Source organism: Metopolophium dirhodum, chromosome 7, assembly GCF_019925205.1.
Source record: "Metopolophium dirhodum isolate CAU chromosome 7, ASM1992520v1, whole genome shotgun sequence".
In the NCBI taxonomy this organism is placed as follows: domain Eukaryota; kingdom Metazoa; phylum Arthropoda; class Insecta; order Hemiptera; family Aphididae; genus Metopolophium; species Metopolophium dirhodum.
In genome coordinates this window covers 28,537,764-28,563,171 of record NC_083566.1, presented here as the reverse complement: position 1 = coordinate 28,563,171, position 25,408 = coordinate 28,537,764, and the positions used below count along the sequence as shown (strand labels likewise).

The 25,408-nt window shown below is 31.9% G+C and overlaps 1 protein-coding gene across 6 annotated transcripts; it reads right to left on the bottom strand.

Annotated features, from left to right (window-relative positions):
• Positions 1-535: 535 nt before the first annotated feature.
• LOC132948043 (focal adhesion kinase 1) lies at positions 536-25,244 on the bottom strand. 6 transcript variants are annotated; one of them, XM_061018303.1, is made up of 22 exons: positions 20,345-20,679; positions 16,880-17,699; positions 12,338-12,506; positions 11,591-11,722; positions 11,155-11,286; positions 9,841-9,996; positions 9,555-9,743; positions 9,351-9,428; positions 9,039-9,261; positions 8,876-8,917; positions 8,428-8,526; positions 7,143-7,340; positions 5,133-5,349; positions 4,590-4,985; positions 4,423-4,502; positions 3,508-4,028; positions 2,539-2,685; positions 2,344-2,478; positions 2,176-2,275; positions 1,971-2,095; positions 1,806-1,912; positions 536-1,734 (listed from the first exon to the last, which is right to left on the bottom strand). In XM_061018303.1, exons 2-22 carry the CDS (start codon positions 17,242-17,244, stop codon positions 1,575-1,577), a joined length of 3,771 nt encoding a protein of 1,256 aa, XP_060874286.1. In that variant the 5' UTR covers positions 17,245-17,699; positions 20,345-20,679; the 3' UTR covers positions 536-1,574. The 6 variants fall into 6 exon arrangements, with proteins under 6 accessions (XP_060874286.1, XP_060874287.1, XP_060874288.1 ...); XM_061018304.1 differs by having other exon boundaries at positions 20,393-20,679; XM_061018307.1 differs by having other exon boundaries at positions 537-1,734; positions 3,817-4,028; positions 20,345-20,678.
• Between the last annotated feature and the right edge of the window lie 164 nt (positions 25,245-25,408).

Sequence of the window (25,408 nt, the reverse complement as noted above, 5' to 3'; positions counted from 1 at the left end):
GGAAAAAATTGGATACCGGTGTTATAATTAAAAACCAAAACCAAAAATATAATTTTACAAACTGTATTTTATTTAAAAATCTTTGGATCTTGACATTTTGAAAAGTTAACTTTACACAAAGGGCGATTCGAACGCTTGATCTAGCGATTCTAACAGTTAACTAAGAATGAACGTGGACTTGCAAACTATTTTAGAAACCAGTATAAATCGTTTAAAAGCTGAAATCGAAAACAAAATCTGAAAAAATTGGAAACCGGTATACAAAATCAAAATTTCCTAATATCAGTATTGTAAAATAGAAACCAAAATCTAAAAAAATAAAAAATAGTATACAAATTTGAAACTGAAATTTTTTCAATTGGTTTCAAGCCCTGCTATTTTGTGCAACAATGTCAGTGATATATTATTTTCCACGTATACAATAAACAGTTATTAAAAAGGGATCTAAGGACTAGGATTAATACAAATTCATATTTGAACAGATAGCACATATTTCCGAAAGGTGAATTACATACAATATACAATATGAAGTTAGTTTAATGTCATATTTTATTATTTATGTAAAAAACAAAACAATAATAAATTACCAGTGTATCAAAATAATAACATTTGAGCATTTAAAAATACCTAAGATCACAATATAATATGAGAAATAATACTAAAAATTGGAAAGATTATGGTTTCCGTTGATTTTCTGATCATTTTTGTATCACAATAATTCATTTTTATAATGGAGTTCAGAATATCTTTATAAGTCTAATGAAAAATTAAAAATACTTGCAACAATAATGTTTCTATCTATTTTTAGAATATCTTAAAAATGTGGTTATAAAGTTATTAATGGGTTATTCATTAAAAAAAAAATAACAGTTAATTTATTTTTAACCATAATCTAGGCATTTACAATGAAATTATAAAACAGTAATATAAGACACAAGTAGAAATAAATTACTAAATAGGAAATTTTTGAACGGAAACCATTAGTTCTCTCACTTACAACCACTAAATAGAACACTCACACATTTGGTTTGATATAACACAAAAATAAAAATTGGTATAATTTCAACATGCAATCACATCACGCAGAGAAAATAATAAAACAAATAGACTTAGTTATTTTTTTACACACTAGATACGGTTATTGATTCCATTTATTTGGAAATAAGTTACGTATAATATAGTATAATATTATTTAGGGGTAAAAATATTTTATGACTAGTAAGACTGGGATCAAAATATTATTTTCACATACGCACCCACGAATTATAAAAGGAACAAATAATAATTCCAAATTTTAACAGCGATAAAAAGCATTTTATAAATTGTATATAATATAATATATACATATATAGCATCAAAGACAATGAGTTCTATTCAAAAATGTAAAATACTATAAAAAATCTTTTGTTAATATACTATTTACAATTTTAGTAAAAAAAAATAAATAATTTTTAATAAAATTACTAGGCAGTCGATTAATTATTACATAAAAAAAAAAAAAATAAATAATTGCAATAATATTGGTGTATGATAGATGCGTAATGAATTAGGAATGCATACTATGAAATGTACTACTATGAAGCGGCTACACCATGGTGTTGTTCTTTGGCTGTCTCAGACTGTCGGCCTCTAATCATTGCTTCCACTTCAGGATATTGCATGCGCACAGAGTCAACGACGTCTAACAGGTTTTTGGCATCCATAGCCAAAATATGGCCTGAAGACAACATTTCTCTGTAAAAATTACATTTTAACTTGTGTAATTATTGTTATAATATTATCAAGATTGATTTATTAGTACTTACTTGCTATACAAATAATCAACAGCAGTGTGACAGTAATTTTGAGCAAGTTTCATGGCGTTGACTAGCTCGGCCATGTCTTTGCTGAGAACTTTATGTGCCATTTCTACCTAAAGTAAAATAAATATTTTTAATAAGCATGGATGGTGATTATTCAAGTTAATTTACCTGTTTGTGAGCACTTTGAGGGAAATATGGTACCAGGCTATCAACACTTGTCAATAAAGCTCTGAGTTGGAGTCCAACCTCCTTGACTAGTTCCAAATATCGATCAGTCTGATTTTGTTGAACCCCTATAGTAATACAATAACATTTAGTTAATATTTAAACTCTTATGTTATACAGTTTATGATAGTTATATTATTATTTTAACCTTGTGAAAGGGTCATAACAGCCTTGACAACTAGTGTCGTACACTCATATACTTTATCATGAGTTCTGTCCAAATCCGCTGTTGGCGTGGGTTCGAGTTTCTATAATAACGACGGAAGGTTTAAAAATAAAATAGTTCACATTTTGTTATATCAATTTAAAAACTAACTTTTATTACAACAACCCGTTCTTCTGTAGGTTTTGTTTTGGTGCTTCGATCTAGGGAAGAAGGAGGTGTTAACGATGATCTGCCATCAATAGATTCATTGTCTGACACACTAGCTACTAAAGATAGACGCTTTTTCTAAAATAATAACAAATTATATTGGAAACAGTTTATAGAATCAATCAACGTTAAACATACTAAGTTTGTCTCCTCTTCGGCCAGCCATAAGTTGTCTCTTTCAGACTCAATTTGTTGTTGTCTTAGCTTGCGTTCCAGCTGTTCTACTTCAGATAAAGGTTCGTTATCATATACACCAATAGAGTTGTTTGCAAAATGCTTGGCTCCCTAAATATTAAAAAAAATGAAAAATCAATTAATTATATTCACATGATTTCAGCATTTACTTATAAACTATGAAAATCACACGCATAGTGTATTTTTAAGTTATATTATTATCTACGTGAACATGACACTATGGTACTATTTGGAAATATGCGTGAGATACTGAAATAGCATCATATAATCGGCTTGCAAAAATTAGGACATGTAATTTCAATTTTTGGCTTAAAATTGAAACAACAGACAACAGCAACTATATATTACACAAAGCTAGAGTAGGTATAACAGAGCAGTTAATGCTGCACAAGACACAAAACTACGACAAAAAGCTACAGACACACCAGTACACCACAAATACAATAATAGACGCACATTGAATATAAAAAGTGGTGTTAACATTATGTAATTTTAATAACAAGAGTATAAATTAAAATTTAATTACGTTTTGTAAATGTAAAGAATTTATCACCAAACTTACATCTAAAATAACAATTAAATGGGAAAAACTATTATTTTAAAACTGAATTCGGCGGGGGAGGGGGGTGGTCCTAAACTAAAAACTAGACACTTTCGTGATCCACAGCAACTAAATCGATAAAAAGCTACAGCAAGACCGAACAAAAAAAAATGGAAAAAGGACTTTTTTAAAGGACGTAATGACGACGAGTATTTTGCCACCCATCCAATTCTATAAGTTAAACGTAAACAGTGCTAAGCACGCTCCCTGCATACACCCTTATGTGCGCCTTCTACACAAGCACACGATCCTCATGCAAAACTCGCAGGCATATATCATTAGGTACGTCACACGCGAACAACAAGCTCAACCTCATCGTTATTCATTCCTCCACCGGTCGCCGCTGTAGCGGCAACAGCAGCGGCGGCGACGCACGTGCCCAGACTGCCGTCTGAACATCGCCTGCTCTTGTCTGCCGAATTTGGGGGTAGCGTTAGTAGCGAAGCCGCCCCCGAAGTAAAGTTCCTAGGCAACGTCTTGTTAGTGGACGGGTGGACGGCGACACCACCACCACCGCCGCCGTCCATCGGGATAAGTCCCACAGAGTCCATGCTCAGTATACTGTTCCCGGCCGAAATGGTTTTGTCGTCGTCGACGTCATTAAGGAAATCTACGGTTACCGTGTTGAATCCGGTGGCCGGGGTCGTGTACACGGACGGGTTGACGACGCCCCGTTGCTCGTTCTCCTTCAACAGGTGGGCAAGAACTTCGGCGTTCTGCGCCACTATGTACGTGGACACGGGCAGCTCGGACTTGTTGTTGTGTAGGTCCACGCTTGGCTGGCGGGAAGGTTTAGGCGGCGCAGACGGGTCGTCCAGAGAGCCGCTGGATCCTAAATCGTGTTCATAATATTAAGATATGGTCGCTGTTTTTATAGGTTTGTATATATAAAATGATACTCTTGTCGTATCCAAAAGCGACAGGCAACCCAGGGCGAGCAATGCAGGGCATGAAGCGACGATCACGTGTAAACATCTCCGGGGAAACGATAAAGATATGTCAAATAAATAAATTAATAATAAAATTTCTACCATTATTGCCAGTGGCAGATCTAGAATTTTTTTTTTTTGGGGGGGGGGAGGCTATTGTCTTTTTCCAAGTTTTGCGACACAAGTTTAAAAACTGCCCAAGTTATTAACCTAGCCCTCTGGACCCCTTTAAATCCGCCACTGATTATTGCGGTCGTCAGTTTTAATCGGTATTTTTTTTAAAATATTTTCACTCACCCCAAGACAGAGTGTGCACCCTGCGGTTTTCTCTCCGAAGTGTTTCCTTCTGTTGGTGTCTCTCTTCGATTAATATCTCACTGAAACAAAATAAACGAAACTGAATTTTCAACGCGTAGTCCAAATTATTGCGGTATCGGTGTTCTGTATATTTATAGTCGACGTACTTGAGCACTTCCTTGACGTCTCTGAACGTGGGCCTCTTGCTGGGTTCAAATGACCAACACTGCGACATGAGACTGTATAGTCTTGGGGGACACTTGGGCGGCAACGCCAACCGCTCGCCGTTCTCGATTTTGCCAATCACGTCATTGTTCTTGATCCCTTGGAACGGTTTCACACCCATCATCAATATCTCCCACATGCACACGCCAAACATCCAGACGTCGCTGGCCGCGGTGAACCGCCGAAAGTTGATCGACTCCGGCGACATCCACTTGATAGGCAGTTTTCCCTTGGACGCCTTGTAGTAGCTCTGGTCTTGGACCCATCGCGACAGACCAAAATCGGCCAGCTTCACGCAGTGGTGTGACGACACCAACACGTTTCTGGCAGCAATATCTCTGCGAAAACAGTTTTCGTTCGTTTTAATTAATTTACACCAATGATAGATTAACTCTCGTCGTGTAACTATTTGTTCGAGTTATATAGCATAATATTAAACAGCCTAAATCATAATAAAGTGACGATAATATACACCATTTTTTTACCTGTGAACAAACTTCTTAGATTCTAGATACGACAGAGCCGTAGAAAGTTGATACGAATACAGGATAAGAGTGGCCAAGTCCAAGTGGGGCTGGTTGTTCTGCAAGTACGCCCGTAATTCGCCTAGTTTGGCCAATTCCATGACTATCCACACGGGCGGCGAACAACAAACTCCGATCAGTCGAATGATGTGCGGGTGATCGAACTGTTGCATAATGTCTGAAACGAATACAACATATTATATAGAATTAAGAAGGAAATGTGAGTAAAATATATCGTTAAGCAATTATTATTATACTACATAATATTATATTGTAAATAATAGGTTCTTTAGCTTTCGTGGTCAAAATATATCAAGTTATTAGTCATTATTTATGTACTGGTTTAATTAAATATTTTAATTTTTCGAAGTTGTCAAAACCGATAAAGTAGGCCGATCAAATTCTGATGCTAATAAATAGGGTTAGGATGTTTATATACTAAAAAATTAAAAATATGTAGCATATATATAGTTATAAGTACGCTAAAAATATAATAATGAAAGAATTGAAAAATATGGATTCATTTTTTTTTTATAATTTAATAATTTAATGAAAATTAAAGGTGTTTAAAAAAAATATAATATATAATTATTTTATTGCTTTAATATAATTAATCTATTTATTACAATTAAAAGGTCATATAAATTACACATAAATATCTTAATTAAGAGAGTTGATAGTATTAATAATATGTTTGATTATTGAATTATAATTATTATTTTTTTTTTTTTTGATATTAACTGCCTCGACAACTAGGGCCATTGGCTACAAGAAATTTAACATAATTAAACATTAAGGATTAAATTGTTACACTTAGTTCAAACTTATAGCCATAGAGATAGAAAAAAAATATGTGAATACATTATACATTTATAATACATATTAATTATATGGATACATTTCTAAATTTTATTATCTGTATCTCTGATGAATTTGAGAACATTAATGATACCGGTGTTTAGATTTTCATCTAAATGGTGATTTCGATTGTACTTCAGACAATGTAGTTTGTACTATTCCTACATTCAGTTAAAATGTGTACCGTCAGAGGGTAGTTGCAGGTTGGGCATATAGGTAGATCTTTTTTCTTCAATCTGGTATGGCCTATTAAGAGCTTGTTTATGGCAACTTCTTCTTTTCTAGTGAATTAGTTGTAAGGCCATGGGAGGATATAATTTTTAATTTCATTTAATTTGGTGTTAGATATTTTCCATTTGTTTTGTCAGATGTTGAGGATTTTTTTTAAATTATCAGTTTAATGTCAGATATTGAATATACTTGACATTGGATTGCATCTGCTGACACATGGCCTCCTTTTCAAGTTTATCCGCTCTTTAATTTCTGGTAATACCTGTGTAGCTTGGTATCCAAATTATTTTTTAAATAAAGTTTTCTTTTTGTAATGTGCATATTAGGTTTTGTAATGTTCTGGCAGTCTCACTTGGTCCAAAAGAATTTTGAATTCTTATAAGACTACTAAGATAATCACTAAAAATTATAGCTTTATGTATGATTTTATTCTAATAAGGTTGAGAACTTGAACTATAGCTTGAGCTTGAGGTATATAGTGGACTATTATTATATGTACCTGCACATATATCTCCTAATTGCAATATAGAATTACTGACCAATGACAATAAATAACCAATCATTTTTATATAATCTATATAAAATATAGATATACAAGCTTAAATTCAGTTTTAGTTAATAATATTTCAATTTTTTATTGTTTTAAAAAACCATAAAAGAAGTGATTAAAATCAGAAACAAGCAAGAATATGTAAATATACTAAATTTCAGGAAATGAGCAAAACTAAATTATGACACTTGAATCTAGGTATCATGAAATATATTTATATCTAAGAATACATACCAATATACATTAGACAACATTAAAACAACTAAAATCATAAATATCCTAACTCTATACTATTAAATAATAATCATAGCAATTTGACTGTGCACACTTACACGCTTCTTCTAAAAATTTGTCTGTTGTTGCCATGTCCGCATCAGGTTTACACGTTTTTATGGCGACTGCCACAGCATTTCCCGGTTTATTCTTAATTGAACGCATGTGGCATACTCCTTTGTGCACATCTCCAAATTGACCTTCTCCTATTATTTCACCCAATTCAACCTGGTCGCGGAACAGCTCGTAATTACAATCTAAAAATTAACAATTAAAATATAACAAAACAAAAAAAAAATAAACAACATTCTAACAAAATAATTTGTACAAGATTCGTAGGTACCTACTTCAAAATTAGGTATTGCAAATTTGAACATAATATATTATATATAGGAAAGGAGAAAAAAAATGTATAATGAAAATGCGTCAACAATAAATTATTAAAAAATATTACGTTGGTGGGAAAAGCAAACTTCTTATCACTGTTGTCATTTAACAACCAATTATCGACATATCGCACTTAACTCATAATAATATATGTATATAGTATTAGTATAATTATATACAGAGTGATTCATAAAGCGTAAAACACTCATTATCTCAAAAAGTATTAATGTTTTTGAAAATATTTTTTACATAGTTTCAAGTTGTTAAAAAAACTATGTTATTAATTATATATATTAAACTATATTTTTGATCTATATAATTTTTTAAGTTTTTTACTTTTTTGAATGACAGCATAGAGTTTTAAATTCATATTCCAAAGCAGAATATTTTTCTAAGTATTTTGATTCATAAAAATCTAATTTAGGGCGAGTAGTCTATGAGGTATAAGCATTTAAAGTTTAGATGTGCGGAGTGGAGTGGTATGGGGTTACCCCGAAAATGTGTGTCCACTACTCCGCTTGTCTAAACCTTAAATACTTATAACTCATAAACTACTCGTCCTAAATTTGATATTTATGTATTAAAATACTTAGAAAAATGAAATTCAAACTCTATACTGTCATTCAAAAAAGTAAAAACTTAAAAAATTATAAGGATAAAAAATATTTAAAAATATAATTTTTTAATAAAAATGTTGTTTTTTTAACAACTTGAAACTATGTAAGAAAATATTTTCAAAAACATTAATTCTTTTTGAGATAATGAGTGTTTTACGCTTAATAAATCACCCTGTATATATAAAGGCCAATTGGGATGTTTGGTGAAAAGTTTTTTTTTTAATTGTATTTTAATATTCGATAAAGCACTGAAATCAATATTAGATGATAATCAATAATCTATATAGACTTTAAAATAATATTAAAATACACAAAAGATTTATACAACCAAAATACGTACTAGCAAGTGTTGAGTAATCGCCTTCTTCTTCGATTGGACCATCATCAGGATAATCGTCGGAAAATCTTGCGGGCACTTTGGTTTTGATTTTTCCGGAGTCTATAAACGAAGAACAGAGTCAACAACCTTATATTATAAACAAAATACATATATCAACACAAATTAAATTATATATTATATTGTTTAACATATTAATACAGGTAAGGCCGTATCCAGACATTTTTTTCAGGGTGGGGGTCCAAAATATGTATATTGTAATTTTATTGAATTTAGGTTTTGATATTTGGTTAAAAATAAGATATTGAAAACATTTTTTTTTTTTGGGGGGGGGGGGGGGGTACAGACCCCTTGCACCCCCCTAAGATACGGCCTTGAATACGGACATATAATAAATAATAATTAATCGATATTGATTTTTGTATTTTTTTTTCGCTCATTCAACACAAACCTTTAGAATCACACGGACATGGAAAACGGTTCCATATGGCAGCTTGGAAATTAAAATGCAAAAGTACAGGTATAATGTATATACATGTAAATTATACTTTAACATTGTTAGCGATTGTTATATCTTAAATACTAAATTGTTATTTATTTCATCTGCCGCTTACCTTTTTTATTCCACAACGACATGTTCGTTTTCCTCGCCAGTTGACAGTAACCGTCAATCAGATTAGCCAGGCTGTACATGTGCTCGAGCGTCGAACAGCTGAGCACCAGAGGATCGGCCGAGTCGGTCACTTGAAGCTGTACCAAGGTTTTACGGTGTGTTTCACATTCGGACACCAGTGTCTGTATGTTTTCGATGTGAGCGAAATCCGCCATTTTGGTGGGCTGGAAATTGAAATCGATAAAAACCACTAAATTACTGCTATACACGGTGTTAAATATAAGTAAACAATTAAACAAAAATATGTACTTACCGCCGACCCCTGGTTGTTGATGTAAGAAATCCCGTGTCGCGGTCCGATTACTAGATCCACCGGGATCGTCCAACCAGACTGAAAAATGATTAAAAACGGAACAATCGTATTAATATGGCAGCCTTTCGTTATATACCTACATCATGATGCGATAATAATAGAAAATAAACACACTCTTAGATTTTTATTTTTATTTCAACTTACTCCGATCGAACACTTGAACTGTTCCTCGTCGTACTTGTAAAACGACCAAACGAGATTGAGGAACTGTAGCACGCATTCTTTTTCCGACGTTTGCGAAAGTTTTTTATACTGTTGCTGAATCATTTTTCGTAAATTCTTTGGTTTTGTTGATTCTAGTATATAGTAGGGCAGGAATTTATTGAGCCCGATCTAAAAAACAACAACGATGTAGCATTTTATAGGATCGAATGTCAGTGTAATCGTGTATATATGGGAAATGAATTTAAACGGAAAATTTCAATCTCACTTCGCGTTCCAGATACTCCAAATTAGATTTTTTTTCCAACGACATATGAGGAACTTCCCGGAAAAAACATTTTATTTGTAAGCAACAGAGTTGTACAGCCATCTCCGTGTCCACTCGTGTCGCCGGGTCATTTTTTCTCAAATAATCGAATCGTACCTGTAATACGTGATTTAAAGTAATTACTTATAAATATATACTACTAGACGCATGATAATGATCGCGCATAAGCACATTAAGTAATATCCGGTTTAGAAATCATTGTTCATAGACCGAGAAACGAAAAACAAATTCAGCCCCACTTGTCAATAGTGATTATACATGCAATTGTCTTTTTAATTCAAGCCAAAAACTGTGTCGATATTTTACCCGATTGCACCGCATGGTATTACCTTATCTCTAAATATTAATACTATCGATTTTACTATTTGTCGTTTGTCTTGGCTAAATTCCTGAAATTCTTGAATGCCTATAAATGTATGGCTCCGTGACTCCGTGTATGTAGTTATATTGATTATTGTAGTCAATATCATTCTTAAGTTTTACATCGAGTACGTGTATTTTATTTTTATAGCCATGAATTTATGAGTATATATAGTCATAATATTAATATAATCATTTATCGATTTGCAAACTATTGCCATTTCCAAACGCGATTTTTTACAACAAAAAAGGAATAATATAACCCACGATTAGTTATGAAACATGATAAATAAAGTATAAAAACAATTTTACTTAACGCAGTGGTGGCTACTATAACTTATACAGTTACACGCAGTTCAGTAACACCTACGCAACTCAAGTGGGTGGAAGATCACTATTATTATTACCAATTAACAATAAAAAAATAAATAGTGTTTAATACGGTTAAATTACACACACTTTAAACAGTTATTTTTTGTACACACGTTACTTAATAATATAATGAAATATATACAATATTATGCAAGTACAGATAGGGTGGATGGTAGGAGGGCTGTTATGTATATGCGCGTTTATGTGGTATTTATAATGTATATTGCAACAAGTCCATACATATAATCGTTGTTGAGTTAAGGTAATCGGGACTGACTCGGCTGAGAATTACATACTAAGTCGTAATATGCGATGCAGCTATATGGCCCATCAGTAGTGGTGTTTAAAAGCATATACATGTAGGTACGCAACAAAAACCAAAGCGGGCGGATCATTGTCTTTTCAGTCACTCTGCTGCAGAGACAAGGATTACGATGCATCATGCATATTGGCATATTGACATATTGCATATATAATATAATATTATATTAAAGACGCGCGTTTAGAGGAAAACGTTCTTACTTGATCGTAATAAAAGAAATACGTAAACCGATCTCGGTCATAAAGGTCCTCCATGTCGTCGGGCGCGTACCGCACGCGCAGCTCGAACCTCCATTCGGACATTGGATACTGTTCGTCGTACTTGTGGTAAATCTGTCACGGACAAAATAATACGTTACTATATGATCGTATACTTCGTAATTTAACTATGATATAGTTATATATTATACACTGTTTGCGAGCTTATTGATGTTATTCGTATAATATAGGTACATAGGTACCTAACGAATCGACATCGAGTATATACTGCAGGAGGAGTTACTGTGTTTCCCACTTTCCAATAAAGCTAACACAGAAGAAAAACAGGGAAAACACGGGGGGTCTACTTTTTATATAGATAAAAATATTCAGTGCGTTATTATCATTATTATAATTATCATAATATTTTTTTAGTAACCTCGGACATTGTGCAATCCTGATGTAACCAGTGAACATCGCCAGATAACGGATGGTACAGCTGCAATCCGTAAACGCCTTGATACTGAGGACACCCATTGGCCAAACGTCCAGTGACTAGAGATATGATACCCTTGAAAATGAAACATGAAAACAAAATCAAACGTAATTTAATCAATGTTGGGCGTCCAAAACGTAATAATAATATAGATTAAAGGTAATATGGATAATGGACGCATGTAGTGTACAAATATAAAACAACAGCGCATTATATCGCGGTCAATATTTCGAATATAATACGTAAATACCTACAATATAATAATGTGTTATAAACGTATAAATATTATTTAGGTACAAGGCGATTCTTCTATAAATGTGAACGTATATGAATATATTCATTGTTTCGATCAATATAAGTTTGCTTCAAAAATAAAATGTTTTTATACATAGTATATATACTTCTATAGTCTATTTTTTTTTTATTAAAACCAGCATAATTTCAATTTTTAATTCTAAAGCACAAAATTATAATTTTTGAATATTCAATATTTATACAAGATACCTACAACGTCAATTTTTGAAAAGTATTCTACCATAGATTGATTATTTCTTAGGAGGTATGTAAAAACCTCATTAAAAATTAAAGTGATAATTATGCGTATTTACTATTCAAATAATAATCACCTTGTATAATATTAGACATAATATGTTTGCAATATACTGTAATACATTTTAGTATTTATTTTACCTTGACATTGATGTTATCAATGAACTTTACAATATTGAATCCGTTGTTGGGCAAGTGTACTTTGATCGATCCAGTTTTGGCAGCTGGAACCATTGCGGCCCCGCTGCCGCTTTCAGCCATTTCCGTTGATTTGGCCGACGGTTCCTCCACCGGCGTTTTGCTACCATGACTGGAAACATCGGATTTAAACATATTATTATTATGGGCTGACCACTTCGAAATATAAACCCAATAATATACAGCATTAACGTTAATTACATAAATCTTGGAACAAAATTAAAACGCGATCTCACCAACCATTACTTTTAATTATTTTATGCCGTATTATCAAAAATAAGCCCATATGTAAGTAGAATACACATATTGAGGGATGGATTAAAACATTTATTTATTTCTAGTAGGTAACAAAAAAATAATATAGTACCAATACAATATGTGAGAAATATTACTAGAAGTTACTCTACGCTAAGGAAGAACCTCGTGTCGTAGAGTAAGAGTACTTATAATTCAGTGCCAAACACAGTGGATAATAATAATAATAATAAAAAGTAATGACAGTAAGAAAAAAACTAACAGAGTTCAGCTTAAAATAGTGGAATATAATAAGAAAATTTGTAGATGGTAAAATATAATAAAAGAAAAAAATCACATTTTAGTACTTAAGATAATTAAAGATTATTGTACCTAGAACCAATTTTTTTATTTTAATTTAAAATTTGTATAATTATAACAAACTAGTAATTCCTTTTGGAATTGTATTTAGGGACCTTAATCCAATCTGTAAGAAAGATATTGACGCTTTTTTGGTATTAACAAACGGTATTTCAAAATTTTTTTTTCTGAAGTTATACACTTTATTATTGATGTTGAACAAGTTATTTTTGTAAATAAAACAAATTGCCTATTTTTTTATATATAGATTGTCTATATCAAGTACTCTTAGTAATTTAAATAAACTACAGGAAGGAAAGGTTTTTGGTTTGTTTAAAATAATTTTTATTATGCACTTTTGTCTAATTAACAGCTTGTTTTTTTAACCAGCATTGCAACCACCTCCAGCTATTAAGCCGTATTGAATTATTGATTGCGCCATTGCGAAGTATGTAATTCTTATAAGATTTTTATTTAATAATTTTTTTTGCTATAATGAAAAAGTAAGCTAGTTGTCTTATTCTAATTTTTAAATTATCTATATGAACATTCCATTTTAAATGTTGGTCTATTGTTATGGCAATTGCCAAGGTATTTAACGAAAGAGTGTTTTGGTAATTTTGGACAGGTGCATGTTAAGGTGTTGCAATTTAATTTTTTGTGGATAGTAATCTCGTTTTTTAGGGGTGCTGTTCTTATGTCATTAAAAAATGCTATAAATTTGGATTTATCATAATTTATCTTTAAGTTATTATTTGAAAACCAATTATCAACTATTGACCTAAAAGCTTCACATTTTTGCTAAAATGAATCCCAGTTAGAGTCAGAAATTATAATGGCTGTGTCGTCGGCATAAGAAAAAAGTTTTCCGTTTATATTTAGATCGTTTAAAGCGGCTACGTATATGTCGTATGATCAAAAGAAGCCCATATGTAAGTAGAATACATATATTGAGGGATGGATTAAAACATACATATAATAATAATTAATATTATATTATGATAGGTTATACGGCCAAATAGTAATATACATTAACCTATTAGATAAAGCATATTTTTGGATAAAGATAGCCTTTAGGCCTTATAGCCTTTTGGCTCTCATCATTGTTGTAGGATTTTTGATTTTCGAAAAAACAATTCATACATTTCGGCAACAAACGTATTAATCTACGAAGTACACTAATGGTCTAAGGAACTTGTCCATAACGTCCAAAAAAATGTTTCAGGTAGGTATCATGATATAACTTACTATAATCATGTCATGGACCATGGTAGGCACTATTAAGATTGTTAGATAAAGATAACATATATATGTAAGGTAATTATATACACATTAATAATATTATTAAATTTATTATACGCAGACACATCGCGTCGTGGGGTCGGTTTATAGTGTGTTGGATAACGTTTTATCATACACCTACTACAACATAGTCTGTATAATATGTGCCTATATTTATGCATAATAATATTAAGGAATTTAATATTGTCGTCAATGCATCGACACACCGAGTTCAAAGGTCAACGTAATTATATATTATACGCTTATTATTACATATTATATTATGTTGAACGGATTTATCCCACGCGCGCGCGATGAAAATGCACATGACTAATTTATTCCCGTCCACAATAATATATATAGAGGATGTGCATACGAGGGGGATCCAATAAGTATACACGTGTACCTATATATAATATGTATGATATGCGTGATATACCAACACGGAAAAGTAATCATCCTACTCGCGAGATTCAAAAAATAGTTTATTATGCATAATATTATACGTGATATATGGTCATGATAGTATCATCATTATACGTTGTACTTATAAAGTATACAAACAAATTAATTTTTGTATTAGTACGTTTTCAATCATCATCATATACGGTTATAATCTACAGATTATATTATCATAATATTATCCATTATTTGTCGATAGAATACAGTGGTAATAGAAAAATAAAATATATAGGTACCTAAGTACCTACATCGGCTACATCACCGGAACCAACTACGCGATTAAACATTCGTAGACGGCAATTTATTAATTTTCTACATTGTTCATATTCATTGGCAAACGGTCAAGCACAGATAGTTTGATATTATGTAGTACATAATAATTAAATATTATTTTCTTGTTTGTTATATTATTATAATATGCCAATAAGTAAAAGTAGAAGCGTCTTAAATTGTCCGCCCCTGAAATCTGCAAACATGTGCAAACGAGATGTGTAATGATGTGATGCATAAACATTTTAAAATCGCATATGAGTTAATATAGAAACGTGTAATCTAGTAGCATTTTTTTTTTTTAGGCAAACGAATATAACGAACAAAGAGAATAATAATTGATAGATATATATGGTGTGATAATAATAGTAAAAATATAAAAACTATATGATTAATTGTATTTAATAAATAAAAAAATAATAATAGTATAGTCGAATGTATGAGATTAGTAATTTTTTTTTTTAGAACAAAATAGCTTTACTAACGGGAAAAACGAACTTTTTTCACATTCCAAATGCGTTAATCATTCAAACCGTAGTGCAGCCAAGAGAACGTAAAAATACGTGCTGTCGTGCAGGTGTCGATAAAGCGAGGTATATACCTAAACTATAGTAAAAATAATATATAGTGTGGGCATTAGACTGCCTGTTTGCATAATATATTTGTATATACATAGGTATAGAAATCGAAGAAAGCGACAAATTGGCGTTTTAAACCTATATATTTCTCTACCTACTTAAAAAATTCGCCACGATCCGGGGATTATTCAACACAGAATATGGTGCACGGGAGGAGGAAGAGGAGGAGGAGAAAGAGGGTGTCAATACTAATTAAATTACGGTTATTAAGAATCAATAACGTTCTTTTTCTTCCTCCATTTAATATCAAAATAATATATCCATTATTGATAAATATAAAGAAATAAAGTTTCAAAGTTCTGAAAAGGATTCGACCAAATTAATTCACCACCCAAGTCTCAACCCGCGTAAACGACAGACGAGCCGCAGTCGCAGCAGTTCATGGTTGCCTACGCGTTTATTTAGGTGTCTATGCGTGGAACAAAGATCTATACAGACGAGTCGGGCGCAGATCTTCAGCAGTATAATATATAATATATTATACGATACGTGAGTCAAATATGTGCGTGGACGCGATATACGCCCGCGTCGCCGTAAATAATAATGGACCGGACGAAACGACGCGATCCCCAAAGTGGTATTTCGCGAAGGGCAATGCGGCGGACGGCGTCTGATACGACGTACTCGTTGGCGAACACCCGTCGCACGCGCGCACATATAACTCGGTGCCGGTTTTCTCTCTCGTTTTTCCACGCACACACGACTTCCGAGATCTGGTTCTTACCATATTATAACGTATAGGTACACGAGCGTGTGTGAGCCGTGAACGTCTCGCGGCTACGGCCAACATCTGCCGAACCATAATACATATTATAATAATATGTCATCGAGGGAAGGTCTCGGCGAACATGCGGTAACGGAGGAAAAAATAAGTCGCCCACTCGGCCGGGTGTCGCCGACGACGACGACGATCTACGGCGGGCACACACACACACACCTTTTTTTGTCTTTCGAGGTCGACCGATCGCAAGACGATATATAATAATAACATAATAATGTAATATTATAATATGACATAAAATAATATAATGGCGTAACGCGAATACCTACCGTAAAATTTTTATCTTTAAGTGCCTATATAATTATGCATACATAAAGTAGCCGCGATTGGACGCGTTTAGTGCGTAGAACATAAAATACAATGATATTTATAACATATTATGAAAACGAAACGACATAACTGCAATAATAAAATATATAGATAATTATTATATGGATGGCGCGGGTGTCGTCGTCGTACCTTAGCCGCTTGAAACGCCACGTGTGCGAAACGTTCGAGAATCCGCCGTTGCTGCAGGTGGTCGTGGCCGCGGCGGTGGCGGCCGCCCGTTTACGCACGGCCACCGGGTCCTGGGGGACGCATCCACCCACCACCGCCGAAGACCGGGACGACCCGCACGACGACCAAAACTTGGCGGCCAACTTTCGTCCACTTGTTCTCAAGCCGTCGCGGCGTTGACACTCGGCCGTCACGCCGCCGTGGTAACTGTGCGGCCGGAGCTGCTGCGGCGGCGCCGGCAGTCGGGGGCGCCGTTCCACGTTCACCCGGTGTAGGTATGGCGACCGGCGGCCCGGCAGCACGCGGTCAAGCGCGCCGGCCAACATTGTGGCCGCTTTGGCGGCGGGGCGAGTCACACAAGTGCACCACCGGCGCCGCGCGGTCGGCGTTCAGAACGTGCGGCGGATGTAGCGTACGACTGTGTCGGCGGCGGCAGAGGAGGAACCGTCGTTTTTTACCGTCGTACATATTATTATTATTTCGTCGACGAAGTCAGTTTTTTTTTTTTGGCCTTTGGAGTAGCTTTTTTACACAACACAACACACGCGCAACGCAATTATTACATATAAATGATGATAATATGTTGATATTATTATTATTATTTATGATCGTTATGCGTGCGCGAATGGGCGTCGGTTTTCGTTATTATTATAATATTTTTTAGGGTACGGCCGGGTATTCGGCTACGCGCGTAACCGACGCGACGCGTGCAACAACGCGGGACAAGCCCAGCAACTGCAAATTGCTGCTGCTGCGGCCGCAGGTGTGTCCCCGTTAACACCTTCGTTAACAAAAAAATACTCAAATAAAAATAATTTCATAATAATATACGTATAAGCACATATTATATGAAAAACCTCCCAGAGCTATATAGGCACGTGTGTCCACAACAACACAACAACATATATGTTTTACTTTCACAAAACGTTTATGCATACGCGTAAATAGCGTATTATAATAATATGTGTGTACCCATAAAATATTTCACTAAAACGCACGCATTCGAAGACATTTCCAATCGGCAGAGAATCCGTCCGTCACGCAAAGTCGATTTTCGTAAGTTTGTACACCCTCGTTGTCGTCAGTAACGTGCGTTTTATTACCACCAAGTTCATAAGTACCGATGTATTATTACAATAATTTATAACGTATAACGAATGCTATTATTGTGGTTATGGGTGGGCGCGGGTTGGGTGTGGGGAGGAGGTTACACACAGCGGACGACACTTCGCGCGAGGGGGTTTGTTTAGAGGAGGGCAATAAAACCGTTCGTTTCCTTGTCCCCTTCTTAGGTAGCAAAATTTATGTAAATACATCTTTTTTAAGTGTCATCGCATGTGCAGCAGTGCGGTATAAGATAAATCGGGCTAAATTTAGTTTAACCTGTCAACCGCAAAGGGACCAATGCCAAAAAAAGTGATTTTTTACTCCTTCCGTAGCTTTACTGTCCTTAAATGGCGTACGAAAGTTTCTAGTTATTTTCGAGAATAAAAACCTAATCAAAACCATAAACAGTAATAACAGAAGAAAAAATGTTATAAACACACAACACGTATTTTATATATATATTTAGTTGCTTCGGAGATTGTGAAAAAACGAATTCCTACCATGCCCTTGATATAGCTGGTATATTGTAAGTACCTATATATACGCACAGCACACAACAAGGTAAAACGTGGGATTGGCTTATTATCATCGGACATTTATTATTAAATATTATTCGTTAGTTGTCCTAATAAAGTTATCCAAGTATAATATTTTGTTGATTTTCAATAGAACAATATACAAGAGATATTCATCTATTTTGCGTTTCAGATTTCTCGAGCGTCGACACTATTAAATTAACGTACCGTGTAATAGGATAGGCGTATTAAGGTGTACTATATATTATTAAATATGGTCACGACACATTTGTCTAAGCGTCTAGCGATACATAGACATTAAAAATCTATTCGATTTCAAGAAAGGTATGTTAATTGTTCGATATATATTATATGCACTAAAGAAAAGTAATTTGAACTCGAAGTCATTAACGGAAACCTTAAATTGTTAAATGTAGTTTAAGTCTAATGATAATTAAGTGTATGTCGAAAACAAAATGACCAGGCCTACGGGATAGTATTAAGAATATGAATATATAATATGTACAAACTATAATTTTTACGAAGGAATATTCAGTATTTAGGTATTCTCTACAGACTGGAATTCATCGATAGCGTTTCATGAATTATATTATACTCAATACTTAAAGATAAAAATTGTCTTAACACGAAGAAGTTGCACACACAATTAAACAATTTATTTATTCATGGATACAAAATATATTTTTTATTTGAAGGTCTTTGTGAGATTAACGATTTAATATAATTGAACTACTGCAAATAGTATGTATAACGAACAGTAAAACGGAGATTACATTTATTGGACATAAAAAGTATTTAATAAGACCTTATTGATAGTTTTGAATACTGGAATGAAAATAATATGATGTGAACTAAATTGTTTTACATTGGTATGTTAGGAGTGTCTTAATAGCATGATGGAAGTATGATATGGTTAATTTTTCGAAATCATTAATCTTGACGTCTTAATCTGACCGTTAAAATGTAACTAGATTAAATCAGTCAAAAATGAAATAAACTAAAACGTTTCGTTTAACTATATAGTATGTTATGTTATACCTATCCTAGTTTTATTTTATGCAGCTATTTCTGTGAGTCGAAATGTTAAAACTGATTTACGTAAAATAGTTACCTATAGTGTAAAATTGTACTTGTTGTAACCAACATGCATATTTAAATCATAAAAAAAATGTATAATTCAATGAATCATTGATTCATTCGTAATAAAAATGCACATTAGTACATTACTTTGTATTTTGATGCAATGTAAAAATTTAAAAAGTTATACTGAAATTTTAACATAGTTAAAACATTAAACTCCATAATAAAAAAGAAACGAACAATTTCGTCATCACAAATAACTTTCACAATCGTTGAATGTATACACAGATGATATATCTCGAATACTTGTAGGTACCTAACGTATGCGCTACTGATTGTTTATTGGATGTACAAATTTGGCAATGTAATAAATTGTTTTGTGACACATTATTATCATAGCTTTAACTTATCGTTAAATACAATATAAGGTTTTATAAAAGGTGTCATTAATTATGGTTCATTAGAATAATATATTTTGTTAGTACTACTAGGTACATTAAATTAAATTTAGTAATCTTTTTTTTTATAGGTATTTGAATTATATTTTTAACCTATTCCTCCAATTAAATATTATTATTTTTTTTTATGGGAAAACAATTATATATAATTAAATTAAATTGTGTGTACAACTTTTGAATAACCATAAAATTAGTGATAAAATATCAAGAAATGAAATAAAAATAATTCTTTTTAAATTGTTTACCCTATTATAGTTACACACATAGCCAGTAATCACTAAAAATATAAGTACATTTTACTTGCGCACAAACTCGATTGGGTTATAAAATAGTGATATAAATCGCTCCTTAAATATTTACGAGCGAAATTTAAATATATAATGAAATAATAATATGTATATTAATAATCGTTTATGATTTTGTAGTCGGTTATTAAATTAAACACACGTAGTATATAAATATTATATTTTAAATTAAAGCTTGATCACTAATCGCGAACGCAATACGTTTACGGCGGCACAGACACGGCCGGTCGCGGTAAGCCAATGTAGCAGCTTACTAATAACCGGTAAATACTGACGAGTGACTGGAGCTGGATTAAAATTAATACGAGAAGACCCCATATGCGCGGACTTGGACTCCTTCCAGTCTGAATAAACACAGTATTGTGAGTAATTCAAGGTTTTCGTGGTGCTATCTGGTATTTAAACAACACAAAGACTACCCATTAGGCTATTAATCGGCATTCAGCGCAATGAGAAGACGTTATAAACACATTAAAATATTGGACCGATAAAGTATTATAACGTAGTCATATAAAAAACAATAAATTCCTATCACAATCATAAGTTCTATTTTTTAATTTATCTTATCGGCAGTTTTTCAATTTAGATAACCACTCCCGGACATTTTTTCCCTTTACATTAACATAGGTAACTCGTATGAAGATCAAATTGAAGTTTTTGATTATGACGTGTAATACCTATTGCTCACGCATTTCGATTCATGTAATTGAACTACTTCGATCAACTTTTAAAACTATTTTAGCTTCATGTTTTACGAGTTAAGAAAAATATAAGAATTTTATTACCTTTTAACGAACATTTATTAAATATAAATAAATACCTACTATAAGATTTGAATTTCTAGATCAAGTACGGACATTCCTTAAATTCAACCTTCGATGAAATCTGTTTAAAATAGGAGACTGTATTATTTTAATTCAAAATGTATAGATACGTAAATAAATTAAATATCAATTTAAATACAAATGTATGTACAGTTATTAAATATATTTAAATTCTACCAAAGTTTTTGTTCACAAAAATAGGACGGGATAAAACATGATAAAATAATAAGACGAAAACTTACAATAATTGTATTCGGAGATAGCGTCAAGAATCAGAACATTTAGAACTTAGATGCTCAACATAGCTGTACCAAAGGCCAATTATTTTTTCAATTTATCAATCAGTTAGATTTTAATAACGCTTACTAATATAATTTAATTACATGAGTCAAACAAATTACCATTGGTATACACTGTGGTGTATTGGGTGATGGTAAGTGGGTGGGAGGATACTCATACGGTGTATACTCAATTCTCTAGTTTTTTTTATTGTACACTAAATTTAGGATGATACCTGACTACCGATGTATAGAACAAAACCTACTCAAATTTTAAATAACGAAATATTCTATTAGTTATTTGCAATTCCCAGAAGGAGCTTATATAGTAGATAATATAAGGTGATAATCAAAAAAATATTTTAAAAACCAAATTACAAAACATAATATCTGAAATTTAATTGTATCTGTATTTTTAATCAAGACAATTAAAATCGGTTTGTTAAACTCATATTATCAATATTCAATTTTCATATTTTTTGGAAAAATAATAAAAGAAATATCCAAAACTAACTTGCTCTATGTATAAATTACTAGTACCCAATTTGCATAATAAGATCTCAGAGAAAATAATAATTTTGAGCAAAGCTCATTTGGGTACACTCATGTATTTCAATATTTGTATATTTTCCATACCAAATTTTTAAATATGGTAGATGTTTTCCAAACATTAACTACTTCATATACATTTTTTAATTTACTCAATACTATACAGTATACACATATTATATGTCATACAACAGCAAACAGCAATTCTTTTAGCTTATTATAAAACGCTGAAAGTTTGAATTATTTAACAACAAATTCAATTTTGAAACTTTTATATATTATTTTTTCTTTTTTTTTTAAATTATAGCCTATAGGTCATTGTTCTATTTGTATTGTATCTCAAACTGAATTTATTTATAGGCATTTCAAATGCTTTGTTAAGGTTTTATAGTGGAATAAATCCACAACCCTAATTATAAATATTATAACCATGATATTTGTCTTATTGGATGGGCAGTTACCTAGGATGTGGCTGTCTTTTGAGGAGTGTACATATTCAGTTTCAGCTACTAGCCTACTTATTATTTTTGTTACTACTTAAGTATATTCATTTTGTTTGTTATTCTGATGGACTATGGAGTAATATATAATATGATATAAATAATGTTTGTTATTTTAAGTTTTTGTTCTAAGAGATTTTGTTAAGACTTTTGAAATATTAGTACCAATACATACAAGTTAAGCTATTTATAGGAATTTCATGATAGTAAAAATTAAAATGTTTGAATATAATTATAGTTATAAACTATAAGATAGTATTAAGATGTAGTGTCTTTTATATTAACTAGCAATATGCAAATAAATAAATAAAATATATTTTAATTTGCAGGTTAAGCTGTTTTGCAGAGAAAATTTACTACTAAGTTATTATATTACCTACTGATATTTGTAAATTTCAATGAGATATATTTAAAAATATTTGTTAATATTATTAATATACTAATAAATAACACAATTTTAATACCTAATTTAACTTTTAAAAACTCATAATCATTGTAATATATTTAAATATTAAATGCATAAGATCTACTTACATAGGCACTGAAAAAACCAGTTTTATTGGTCATATAAATTTTTTTTAACCTAACTGTAATTATTACTGTGTGTTTGTGTAAAGCATGATGGTAAATATAACATAATTCAACCCAGAAACAATTTATATTATCTGTGTAATTATGTTTACGAATAATGACGTAAGAATATTGTAGTAATTTAGGTAAAGCTGACAGTTCAAAGTTAAAGAAAGAAATAGGTGTCTAGTAAAATGTTTACTTAATAGATGGTATTTATATTTAATAGGTTGATACCTAATCCTTTTATTGTTAAGAGATAGTCAGGACACATTGAGTGGTAGGGAAAAATGGGTACCACCTCTTTAGATTTTTAACAACATAATTGTCTTAAAAATGGTGTAATTAAAATTATTATTATTAAATATTATTTGTATACAATTTATGTGGTTGTTCATGAAACAGTTACCTCTATAATTTTTGTTTTGTTATATCATACTCGATGAAGAAACTCGTACTTATTAGATAATTTACCATTGTCCAGTAAAAAATCAATACAAAACATATGATAAAGTAGGTAGATTAAAAAAACCATAAAAGTATTGGTATTATACCTAATGGAACAATAAGCAATGTGGTAAATATTATAATTAAGGTATTAATGTATTATGTTACGCATTAAAATATATAATTTGAAAAAAAAAATGAGGGACTTAGTTAAGGTATCTTTGTTATTCTAAATTATTATGTATTTGCAAATAAAAATAAAAATGAGATATAGGTAATGGTTTGTATAAAATAATTATGTTGGTAAAATAAAAATCATATTAGGATACAAAAAAACAATGAACATTTAGCAGATGTTCTAGAACACATATGTTCAAAATATGATGTCATATATTAAATCAAAAAAATTTAATTTATAATGTAATATTACATATGGTAGCTATGTTTGATTTAGAGTTATTTTTTGGTGTTAACTAAATAATGTATGTATCCAATAAATTTAGCATAATGAAATCATTATTGTATAATATAATGTAGAAGTACATACCTACCTACCTACCTACCGCGTATAATACTTTATGAATTCATAAACATTACATAAACAGGTTTAGATGATAATTGGATTGATGTTATACTTGATATTAAATAGTAGTATGTTAATGATGTATAAAGAAAAATATGATTTATTTTGATGGTTAAAACTTAATTTTCATAATATGGAAATACATATTAGAATTTAAACAATGGTAATTATTAATTACCTACACATCTATTTAATATACTCTTAATGGGTAATTAAAATATTGCATACTTAATATATACAATATATAATATTAATGTATTTAATAAGGTCAATATTTATAATTAATTGAGAAACTGGTATAGATATTAATGGTACCATTCACATATTCTTTTTTTTTTTGATAATACAATGTGTAACTTTCCGTGTTCAATAAAGCTTATTATTAAATAAGATTACTAGAAAAATCTAGGTTCACTAATGTCTAATAGTCTATAATCAACTCACTTGAAACTCCATGACTCCTTAATTATATGCCTCAACAGGATGTTCTTTTCAGGCAGGAAGTACCGCCACCATTTGTTCGCAATTCTTTGACTACAGATAAATTACAACAATATTGAAAATTAAAACAAAATAATATACATACTTTAATGGAATGAGATGTATGTTCATTTGTATATAGGACATAAGGACACAAATCGAGTGTTGGACTTGGACCACCACAACAGTAAAAAACAATAACTACAGTGTACATTGTAGCTTGTGAGACGAGCAAATACGGGCATGGGGCCAACAACTTACCTGATACGTTAAAAGGCGCAAACAGCGTTTGACGAATTGCTTTCGAAAACCAAAGTGCTTATTGTATTAATTTGCTTGTAAATAAAGTAAGACGAAAATTTACTTGAGGTTTAAAAACTTTGGCGTTGGTAATAATAATAATTGTACGAAAACTATGAACTATATTTGGTTGTGCGATGACGTTATGGAAATGGGGCGGTGGAAATACGATTTAAGAGCATCAGACGGGCACAGTGACGTCGTAAAAACGTTTTTCCGTTTCAGTCTAGCACCGCGTCAGCACAGCCGAACATTTTCCGTGCGTTTGTTATTATTATTCATGTATTGCTAAACGCTTTATTATCACAACAACAAAAATACGATATTATTCATTAATGATTTTTTTTAGCAGTATCTGATAAGCAGGCTGTCCGCCCGGCAGGAAGAAAAACGACGTCGGAGACGCGACCGGGAGTCATCGACCCGCGGATGGCGGCGCCACCTATCGGCTGGGCATGGGAGATTTGAACACC